Source organism: Tiliqua scincoides, chromosome 1, assembly GCF_035046505.1.
Source record: "Tiliqua scincoides isolate rTilSci1 chromosome 1, rTilSci1.hap2, whole genome shotgun sequence".
Classification (NCBI taxonomy): Eukaryota; Metazoa; Chordata; class Lepidosauria; order Squamata; family Scincidae; genus Tiliqua; species Tiliqua scincoides.
The window spans coordinates 123,545,513-123,557,576 of NC_089821.1; the positions used below are offsets into that span (position 1 = coordinate 123,545,513).

General features: G+C 39.0%; 1 protein-coding gene across 1 annotated transcript in view; it reads right to left on the reverse strand.

The window, feature by feature from the left end:
- RAPH1 (Ras association (RalGDS/AF-6) and pleckstrin homology domains 1) overlaps window positions 1-12,064 on the reverse strand; it is a 98,568-nt gene that overhangs the window by 45,052 nt on the left and 41,452 nt on the right. Inside the window, exons 2-4 of the mRNA XM_066622730.1 lie at window positions 7,328-7,447; window positions 3,529-3,634; window positions 1,464-1,990 (exon numbers count right to left, since the gene is read on the reverse strand). Coding sequence (XP_066478827.1) covers window positions 1,464-1,990; window positions 3,529-3,634; window positions 7,328-7,447 — 753 coding nt within the window. The remainder of the gene's footprint in view (window positions 1-1,463; window positions 1,991-3,528; window positions 3,635-7,327; window positions 7,448-12,064) is intronic.

Below are 12,064 nucleotides of genomic sequence, written 5' to 3' on the forward strand. Positions count from 1 at the left end.
TTAAAAAACATGGATGATTAACAGCACAGTCCTAGGCACGCCTACTCAAAAGTCAGCCCTGTTAAATTCCATGGGACCTACTCCCAGGGAAGTGTGCATAGGACTGCAGTCTACTTTTATGAAGGCTATAGCAGTGCCCACGGAACGGACGTAAGTTAAGTTATAGGAAAAAGTAGCTTAGAGGAATCAAGAGCCAGAAGATAGCCTCAATTAACATTTGAGACATTTCCTAAAGACATGCATTGTAACACTGAGGAAGTCTGGAAATTTTCTATACTAGATGCCTGCTGCCCAATAACTGATGGTGAGTTCAAATCAATATGTGAAATGGCCTCCTTCAGATTGTAAGGTCAATAATGTTGAAGTGATGTTAGAAATAATAGCCAACATAACTCTTCTCTTTTGCAATTTTTAAAAGCACATGAGACCCATGCTCCAGGCTTGGCAATCCTTGATCCTCTTCTGTCACTACGATTTTCCTCAGGGGTTTGGCTTTTTCATCTGTCCTTATCCCAGATTTTTACTCTGTCCTTTCCTTCAGCAATCCCTCCTCTGAATTCTCTTCCTGTTCCCCTTATCTTCTAAGGGTTCCTCACAGTCAGTTTCCCAATCCTTCATCTACCCCACACAGCTGCATGAGGCTTTAATCTCAGATAAACAAATGACTGTCCCTTCTCACAGAATCTAGTCCATGAACCCTATATTACTCAGAGAGCAAAGTAGTTGCAATGTCTCTGCCATCACACCAGCTCAGGCTATGTCAAAAGCTTCACTGCACTCCAAATGCAATGCAGTGCACGTATTCTAGAAATTCAAACTTCACAAGTGTGAGCAAGTCTAAAATATGCTTATCTCAAAGAAGTTTCAGAGCACAGAGGAATGGGAGTCCTTATCCAAGTCCTTGCCCATGCAAGCAGATAAGCAGGACTGTTATAAGGTTACACATTAAATGAATAATCCTGCCCAAAGAATTTATATAAAAATTCTGCCACCTATTCACTGTTCTATCCACCTTTGCACATTTAAACAAGTGCTTTAGTACTTCTGAGCATACTGTAAAGAAGTAAACAAGATGTTACAAAAAGAACGTACATTGCCTACATTCTCTAGGCAACGTTCAAGAATGCTGTTTTATCCCATGATTTTGGGAGTTGTATCCAAATGTTAATTTTATACTCACACCATCTAGTGTTTGCATAAGGGGAGGGGAGAATGCTTTTCATCAATTCCCCATTCCTTCAAAAAGCAGATCTTCAGAGCGTGAAGGGGGCTGGAGAAGAGAGAGAAAATAGGCAAAAAACACATGCACACCCTTTGTGCAAGCTAGAAAGAATGAGCAAAGGCACAGTTTGGATACAACTTACTATGTCTATAAAATGTACATTTTACACAAGGTGATGTGGTTGACTTATAAGCTACATTTTAAAGACATGAATTATTATGAAAAATGCACCATACTATACCTCACTTACTGGTGGCCCTTGCTGTGTCAAATCCAATTCCTGAGGTCTTGTCACCTTATCAATATCGAGCGAGTCCATGCTGGAGGCTGCAGATGTGATGCTGGAGCGGGAGGAATTACTGATAGAACGAACTTCAGCATCACTCACAGTACCTGCTGATGCTGTTCTCCTATGCTGGGTAGTAACTATAGGCTTGCTATCTTCAATCATAGGCTGTTGAGCTGCTTCATCCATACTCAGAGAGGCCTTTTCTAATTGTGCAGTAATATCATCCAGAGAAAAGATAGCATGTGAAGGCTTAGTTACTCGGCTAGATGATGAAGAGGACAATCCTTTCATACTACTATGTTTAGCAGCAATTCGGCTACTACCAGGTGGTTTCTGAGCCATTTTTCCCTCTGTGGCAAAGCGTTTCATTGATGTACTATTTGCAGACTGTGAACCAATGCTGCTGAGCTCCTGCTCTATGGAACAAAGATCTGCCATGAGAGCATCAAGATCTACAGTCTCTCCCTGATTCAGGGCTTCTGCAATGAACAACAGGATTATTATCAACAACTGAAATTCTATCATTGTGTTAAACAAGCAACTCTTTGGGCACCTAGGCTGCATTAAATGACAACAATTTGGACATTTTTTACAATTTCAGAATTGATTAGTTGAAGTACCCCTGACTGATGGCCACAAAAATCCTACTCATTGCAGAAAATTCCAGGGCAAGTTCTATAGTGGACATTTGGTTCACTGGCCAGGCCTGCTGGGCCTCACTGACATCAGCCAAGTACTGTATATGCCTAGAACATATGCAACGCTCCACTGTAGCTATGAATTGCAACAGAATATGTATAGCAGTGAATAAGCTGTCATTTCACCAACACCGATTTTCTTATTGAGAAAACCCAGATGTGAGGACTCCTAAAGATCCCCAGAACACAGTTTGTAAACCATAGTCAAAGAATTAAAGGAAACGTATAAATCATTAGATATAGTTATAGACATAATTAATATGTGTAGTTTGAAGTGTTTCTAAGTACCTCAGTTAATTTTTTTGTTCTCTCTCCTATTTCAAAACAATACTTTAACCTGGATAGATCCTGTCTTTAAAAATGTCCACTAGAATGTGTCACTGTGTGCTTCAATTACACAAAATAAAAAATATCTACAGGAAATTTTCTTGTTTAATGAACCACTATCTGATTATGTCATTTTAATGTCAGTTCTTTCTGTTTAGAAGCAAGATCACTGCTGCTTTTAGAATACAATTAATTAAATATCTAGTTTAGGAACTGTTTTCTAGAACATATTCTTATACTAAACAGTGAACTGCTATTTCTTATTACTTATAATTTTATTCTGCCTTTTTTTAAATCTCTGGAACCAATCAATTGACATTTCATGATTCTGAAGTTGTTGTTAAACATTATATGTAACATTATAACATTATAATATTTAACATTATAATATTTAACATTAATATATATATTATGTTAAACATAAATATGTCAGAATGCCAGATGCAAGGGAGGGCACCAGGATGAGGTCTCTTGTTATCTGGTGTGCTCCCTGGGGCATTTGGTGGGCCGCTGTGAGATACAGGAAGCTGGACTAGATGGGCCTATGGCCTGATCCAGTGGGGCTGTTCTTATGTTCTTATTGCATCAGATAGGCAGTCATATGTGTTACTTTTGTCTGTTATTCAAAATTAGAATTTGACTTACAATCTATCCCTTCATCTAATGATCAGTTTGTGTTACATTTTGTCTCATTCACAGTCACCACAAGAAGTATACTACTATTTTTCATGTGTTATAACTTTTGAGACAGGATTCCGACTCCCAAGAAATAGCATTTAGGTCAATCTGCCTTCATTCCAAGTTCAAGATACGAATAATTCAAGAACAAGAGCTTTTCTCTTTGTTTATATCCAAATGGATTTCGTAAATTAAAATTTGCTTTAACTAATAAATTATGTTTATATTACATATTTTCACACTCAACCACCATGAAAAATAAGTGTTTCTGTGTTAGTATTCTATTTTAAACTTGTTTTATTAATCTTTCTTACCATTCAAATTGTACATTGAAAAACGATAGGATAAATTGGCGATATTGGTATCCTGGCGAAGAGGTGACCTCTTTACTGGCTCCATGGGCTTGTCTGTATCCAAACTCTAAATAAAGGTATTGTGGAAAAACAAGCAAGATTATCAAAATTATGGTTTGCTTTCAATATAAATGATAATTTTCAAACACGAGCAAATGTTTGCTTTTGCACTGTTTAAATCTTTAAAAAGTACATATTTCTCTAATGAACAGTTGCTGCCAGTAAAAAATGTGTAATAGTTACTAAGATTCAAAATAGCCTTCTAAACCAAGAAGAGAGGAACAACATAACCCCAGTACCAGGAAGTGGGGTGCTCACCTCAGCCCCCAGCATGTGAAATCTTCTGAAGAAATCCTCTGCAAATTTCATCTTAAGGAAAGGCTAGGTTAGCTACTATAAGAAGCTGGAACTTCAAGGGAATAGTTTCGCTTTTTCCAATCAGAACTAACCTGTGACAGTTTGTTCATTTAACAAATGGACTGTAAACAGATTTTAAAAGAGAAACCAGACCAAATTCAAATGCATACTCCAGATGAGAACAGTCTTCAAAGCAATGTAGAAAGTCCAGGTCTGATGGCCAAAATCTACTACTATTACTCCAACAGGTCTCCTGCTGGCCCAGGTGGGTTAATACAGCTCCCGACCTGTAATGTCTGAATTTAAAAAAATAAGTCATGAAATTCAGAATGCAAGTAAGGGAAGCAACCCACTCCTGCATACATGCATGACATAAGTGTTTTATTGTTCTTTGTTTTAGTTGATTGTTGTACAGTTTTGTTGCTAGCTGTGCAGATCCTATTTTTAATTTGCAAACTGCTGAGTAATTTTATATGTGCAACAGCATAAAAATTATAAATATAAATTAGAATATGTATCCAAATGCAGCTTTCCACTGTATAAAAATTATATTCTTTAAGACTTGATAGTCATCACTATTTTCGAGGACATTTTAAAAAATTGCCCAAAGAACAAAAGCTTACAGACTTACTGTAAATGAGTTTTTATAGACAAACTATAAAACAGAACATTAATAAGTATCATTACATGTATCAGATCAATATACTTAAGACCTCAACTATTACAGTTCCACATATATAAATTTTTATAAGTATAAAAATGTTTACCTATTATAGAGTTTCTGTACAACCTTACTCCTTGTTGCTTCTGAACTTTACAACTCATACGCTGTATGAAAGAGCAATGTTCACCACCAGGCAGTGGTCCCAAAAGCAACTATACATTATATTCTTAAAATAAGCATGTTCATATGCAAGCTGATTTTGGGTTCTATAGAGCTATCATTAGTGTACAGCAGCAGTTCCCAAACTCTCCAGGAGTTTGGAAACCACCATAAGTCCTTGCGGGGGAGGAGGGAATAGAGTGACGCAATCCCCAGGATAACATTGTGACCCACTTCCAGTTTAACAATTAAAAAACCGGAAGTGAGTCACAATAGATATTTTTTGATTTTCTGAGGGTTTGGGAGTCCTGCAGAGGCTTCTGTGAGCTCTTTATGCCCCTCCCGGAAGGGCACTGCCAATACTGGTAAGTAAAATGAAGCCCCTGTCACCCCTGGGGATCGCATTGCTGCATTCCCCCCTCCCCACCCTTAAAGGGACCAAGACAGAGCTTCTCAAGCTGGGGCATCATGACACACCAATTTGAGAACCTTTGTTGTATGGCAACACTAGGCATTCAGATTTTTGATAGAATGCAAGATGTAGAAAAAATTTATTCTTTACCCCAGTGTTTCTCAAACTGTGGGTCAGGACACACCAGGCGGGTCACAAGCCAATTTCAGGTTTGTCCCCAGTCATTTCAATATTTTATTTTTAATATATTAGACTTGATGCTACCGTGGTATGTGACTGCATTTGGGGAAATGTTACAGATCTGTACTTTTCACTGTGATAGTCAGTGGGGCTTACTCCTGGGTACGAGTGAGCAGGATTGCAGCCTAGGATTGTTAAAAATTTTCCTGCTTGATGATGCCACTTCTGGTCACGATATCGGTTCCAGTGGGTCCTGACAGATTCTCATTCTAAAAAGTGGGTTCTGGTGCTAAAGGTTTGAGAATCACTGCTTTACCCACTCAGCAAAACAGTATTTTCCATCCTTAATACAATAATTTAGCAATAGGTATTATCTTGGTTCTCTTTTTACAAGTTTTTCTGTTCATTCATCAGAAGCAATAAACTTGCTGTGATGCAATATTAATACATCATGCAGCTCCAAATTAAATGGAACTCTGAATTGGAATTGCTCCTGGGTGAGCAGTGGGATGCAGTACTTAAGAATATACATGCAATATCTAGAGATCTCAAATTATGCCTAATACAGCAAAAAATACTCTTTAGAATATATTGGACACCACAGAGGCTATTACTTAAAGGACTTAGCAAGGAATCTAGATGTTGGAGATACTCGAGTTTGAATGCTACACTTATACATATGTTGTGGGCATGTCCTGTTATTATAAGCTTTTGGGATGAAATAATTATTATAAAGACAGTGCTACAGCAAACTTTAATTTTTACAGATACATATGTAATTCTTAATTATCTACCCGTTATCTGGAGACTCACACCTGGATAATTGAAATGGACTCTCTGCACCCTCACAGAAGCAAAAAGACTTATATTACTTTATTGGAAGGAGAGATGCCCACCTACATATGCCCAATGGACAAACAATATTTTACATTTGTCAGTATTCAAGCGAATGGCATATCAGCGTCAACTACGTATGGATTTATTTGAGGATATCTGGAGGCCATTCCTTGATATAATAACATAAACCGCATGAAGTGCTGATATGTAGATACTCGGGTCGTATATATGTATAAATATTTTCCCCCTCTTTTTTTAAAGTAACTCATAAGCATGTATCTTTTTTTGTTTTTGCTTTGTTCTGTTTATGTAATACAATAAAATTAAAAACAAATCAATACATCACGCAGCAAAATGTGGTTTTGCAACAAATGTCTAATGCAGGTTTTAATTTTTAATTGCTATTTTATTCATTTTAATGTATGTCTATGCAATTTTTTTAAACGTTTAAGTTACACTGAGTTCCTATACTTTAGTACGTAGAAAGGTGAAAGTACTTTTAATAAATAAAATATGACAACTGAAAGGTCTGCCACCTTTCATTAACATTGTGAGGAATTGCATCACATCACAACCTCTCCAGTGCAAACCTCCCTCCCTGCTGAATAGATTCATTCTGTCAATGGCAAACAAATACACCCTATTGAGTGAGAAACAGGCAATTCCATTTGCTGCAGAATGCACAGAGCCTTATAATGTTCTCTGTGTGGGGTTGCCTTAAAGATAGTTCAAAAACCGCAACTGATAGAAAACACTGATAGAATACTGATTGGTATGCAAAGACTGGATCATATTACTTTAATTCCTGGTTAACTACAGTATGTTGGTTATTCATTTTCAAGTTCAACTTATAGGGCAGGTATTAATTTTTAAATTGCTTAATAGTTTGGGACCAAGTTATCGCAAGGACAACCACTGTGAACCAGCTCAAGTATCAAGACTGCTTCCCAGTAGCCATGCTCTCGGGTCCATTAGCCTCAAAGGTATTGCTCACTGATGAAAGGGACAGGCATACAATGCAGCTTTATGCTGCTTTTATACCGTTTTCTTGATTTTTAAAAGCATGTTTATATTTTATACAACATGCTATATTATAGCATGCTACTTGAAATGTATTTCTGCGTAGAAAAGCAGGATGTAGTGACTTTAACCTGTGTGAGTTTGTCTAGCTCTCCAAGCCAAGCCCCAAACATCTTGTCCAGATCTTGATCTTCTTTGTCACTATCTTCTTCTGCTCCATGATCAAGCTCTTCATCCGATAGCTGCTCCATCTAAAAGAGAAAAAATGAACATTCTAAACTTTAAATCTAAAGACAGTAAATCTAAAGACAATGTGCATGTAAAGGCATGCATGTTTGTAGATTACATTGTTGCTTCAAGAACTTATGTTTGACAAGTTCCTAACATTTCTCTATAAATGAAGACACTTTGTTATGCTTAAGACAGACTGTATGCATTAGAGGGAATGTAGACCACAAACTGGTAAGAAATTTCAGAATTGTTCCTATGAGATGCTGAACAATCTCAAGGCACATGAGCTAATGGTTGTGAGGACATTTTTCCTAGAAACAATTATAGGCTAACTCCCTCTCCTCAATTCTAAATATTAGCAATAGAACCACAATTTAAACATCTATTTTTTTTTTTAATGCAGCATCAAGGATTATAGTAATACAGGTTTTTTTCTACGGCTCTGCTAACAGCCGGGACTGAGCATGAACAAGTGAGTCACCTGTGTGCAAACAGGGCAGGCCGAAAAATAAAATTAGTCATAAAGTGCATGCAGGCACAACTTCTTATTTTCCTCTCTAAAACTGCTTCAGTCATTTAACTGGCATCTCTGCCCACCATGGGTTAACAGAATTTGCTGCTTAAGCAACAGATAGCACAGTTTTTACTGTACAGGTCCAGCGTATTTATACACGGATTTTTTATACACAGATTTGACTCAACACGAATGGCCCCTGCAAATGAGAAGGAATGTGCTGATCCCTGGAGAAGGGGAAAATGCACCCCTTTAAAATCAGTTTAACAACTGAACGGTACTTTAACAATAGCCTCCTTAATGAGAGAGAGAAAGAGTAGCTGCCTGACAATCCATCAATCCTTCTCTCCCCAGTGGACTCCTCCCTTCCCCCTGAGCAAGTGAAAGAAAGGTGATCCCTTTACATTGGTGAAGGGAGGGCCTGATTGTAAGCTCTCAACACTTTGTAAGCTCTTGGAGGAGGACTAATTGAGGGATTGTCTTGTTAATGACTCTTATCTTACATCAAAAAGGTCAGCAAGGCTGTTTTTCAATCACCAGAGCACAGAAACTTTGTTTTTTAAATTGATTTGCTATAGTGCATTTTTTGCCATCCATGTAAGTGCTTGGAAAGGAACCAACTCGAATAATTAGTCTCAACTTTATACATTTTTATACACCTGGAATGAAGAGCTACGATGGCAATTATAACAAGGTTGGCCTTATGCTTCACCATATGATTTCCATACTCCAGTGTGGACCTTGGGCCAAAATTTAAGAGATGAGAAACAATGAATTCCAAAGAAATTTCAATGCTCATGGAATATGACAGTGGGGCTACTGTGGGATGTCCCCAATTACCCCTCCTACTGACTCTCTCGGGTGCTACCATCTTGGATCTCACAAGATTTGGGCATCCCCATCCTGGATCTCAAGAGATCCAAGTTCCTGGTGCCCTTCTGAGCCAGGAAGAGGAGGCTGGAGGAACACCATGATCCTGGTATGTTTGGGAACCAGTGGAATATGACATCACATAGATCAGAACAAATTTAAGCCAATGTGCAAGATACTTCTTGCTGCTGCAAGTCATTACAGGCCCATTCTTTTCATATTCTTTGAGCCCGCTGAACACCACAGCTACACTGGGGTTGTACAGATGTGCCACGTTCTAGAACCTCTGGCAGATAGATGAACCAGCGAATACAAGGGAATGCTCCCCCCCCCAGCCTCCGGAGGTGAGAGGCACTTCACTCCCCTTCCCTCCAGAGCGTCTTCTAAGCGCGGCAGAAGCAGCACGCATCCTCCCGCAGCCTCTGTCAGGCTCAGAATGACACTGAGAGTGAAAAAAGCAACTTTTTTTTGAAAAATTAGACATTTTTAATGCATTACAAGCACTGAGGGGAAGCCCTCAGTAAAGGGCCTTCTAATGCCTTCTAAAGCACTAAAAATGCAACTTGTGGTTTTAAAAAAAACAAACCCTGAAGTCGTGTTTTTCAATCTCAGAGTCAACCCACAGATGCCACAGGTGGAAGCATGTGGCCTCTGTGGAGCTCAGCACACTCTCTGGAGGTGAGGGGAGCATAGCTCCCCTCACATCTGTAGAAGCACACGAACCAAATCTATAGATAAATGAAACTGTGGATACAGGATCAACGGATATGGGTCTCCCTTATATTTTACAGTTGGTGTATGAAATGATTTAAAAGAAGTTGCCTATGGATCCAAAATTTTCTATTTTTATTTAAAAGAACATGTGTACAGGCGGCCTCCACTCATTTGACAGGTTAGGAGCTGTGGTGAAAAGTTAAAGTAGTTGAAAAGCAAAACCCAGTCTTTTTTTAGTTTACAAATGCAACTTCCAATGCTTTTTAGCTAGTAAACTGCAAATGCCTTTATCCTGCAAATTCCTCCTATCATACAAAGATTTCTGTAAATGGACTCTCCTTAACGCCTTTGAGAATGGGAATAGATTGGAGCAAAAGTTGGAGCATGCTCTCTCTCTCTCTCTCTCTCTCTCACACACACACCCCAAAACAGTTTGAATCACCATGTCATATGCAGAACAACTTAGGGGAGAACAATTTTAGCCTTTAGACCAGCAGAGAGAGGTTGAAAGAGCAGAGCATGCATTGAATGAATGACTTCCAGGTATAACTGAAATGTGTTGAAAGAGCACAATGTTGAAAAACAAACTATCAGGAAGTGGAGGACACCTGTATAAAGAAAATGGGACTGTCACCATGATTCTTTTAACGGCTGCCAAAATTCACAATGTGACAAATTGAAACAATCTCTCAGTTCCATCAATCTTAGTCCCATGCTGTTGAATTTGGGACACTGCTGTAGTTTATAAATTATTATTATTTTTAAAAGCTGCGATAGACAACGACAAACAAATTTGTGGAAAGCTGCAATCTTCTTTGTAAGCTGCGCAGTCATGCATCTGGAATTCAAACCTCCTGCAGCTTCTCTCTCGGCACTCCACAATGACACAATCGCCAAGCAGTCCTTGTCAGTCCTTGCACAGCCATTGTATGGCACTGTGTGTTCTCCTTGAAATTTAGAGGAAGTGTTGGAAAGATCCACTTTGTCATGTTTTGGGATAATAAGTTCAGAGATGATAAATCAACAGTATGTCTTTTTCTCTTTGTTGTAAGACAGATGGAACTATACATATGTTCAGCATTTGGGAGTGTGTGAGTTTTAATCTTGTTTCATAATATTTTTATAAAAAACCAATATCCAAAGTCCTTCATTCTCGCCCCCCCCCAACACTTATTGAGGGCTTCTCAGCCATTAGGTCCCAGCAGAGACAAAGGCAAAGCACTTTTTAACCCCCTCGCCTGCTGCGTGAAAGCAATGCTCAGCAAAGCCACCCCTCCTTCTCATGCATCTCCTAAGATCTCACTCTTGTGTTTCAACCCAAGATAAGAAAACAGTAGCAATAATTTAGCCAACTGATTCCCAACCTGTGAGCAGTGGCTCCCTGGGGAGCTATGGAAACCAGCCAGGGGAGTAGCAGAATCGTCACAAAAAAAACCCCCACCCTATACAATGTATAGAATTGTAGCCCTGATGGGGAGCTGTAACGCACTAGGTCAAGGGTCAAGTCAAAAAAGTATAGGAACCACTGGCTTAGCCCTTAAAGGAAGAGTTCTGCTAAAGCCTCTAGAGTGGTTCAAGGCTGCAGGAGAATAGACTCACAAGGCCTTTGTCAAGGTCTCCAATTCTATGGAAGTGGGTCAATGGGCAGAGTTGGTATTGCTGATCGTAGCTCAGTTGAAAATATTTTTAATAATGATCTACTAACCAGTTTAGAACTTTCAAACACAGTTTTGTGGAAGAGAATGGGTTTACCTCATACATACAGAAGCACTTTAGCATCTTGCTTTCCCCTGTACCACCATTTCACACCATTTGTCCTCTGAAGTACTACTTCACATGGTCCACCTATTGGAAGCACCAGCAGAAGTAACTGCTGATGATGTCATCACTAGTTACTTCCAGATTGGGAGGCCAGAAGCAACACCACACAACTGATAAGAGGCTCAGGGCAGACGGGAGGATGTTTTCAAGAGCATGAGGAAAGCGCACACTGGAACTCTGCCTGCTGAGCCAAGCCTCCTACTGCTGTTTACTGTATTGCACTGCTGGTCTCGTGCATATCACCAGACACCACCTCAAGTACCACTGATTGAGAAACACTGCCCTATACGGACAGCATCCCTAAGATACCCTGCCCATAATAAAATACACAAGTGAATTTTACTGAAGATCTGGACATACTGGCCATACTGGCACACTGCAAAGTGTTTTCATATAAATATAATTTTCATAAATCAATTTGTACTAAGAATAAAATTTCTAGAAGCACAATACTAAATACAGCATACTTTAACCCAGGGGTGCTCAAACATTTTGGCAGGAGGGCCACATCATCTCTCTGACACTGTGTCGGGGGCCGGAAAAAAAGAATTAATTTGCATTTCAAATTTGCATAATTTACATAAATGAATATATTAGAGGCGGAACTTATATGAATGAATGAATGAATTCAAACCAGTTCTTAAGGACTTTCACACACAGGAAGGGCGGGCATCCCCCAGCCAGTTCTTAAACACTTTTACACACACCCGCCAGCTTG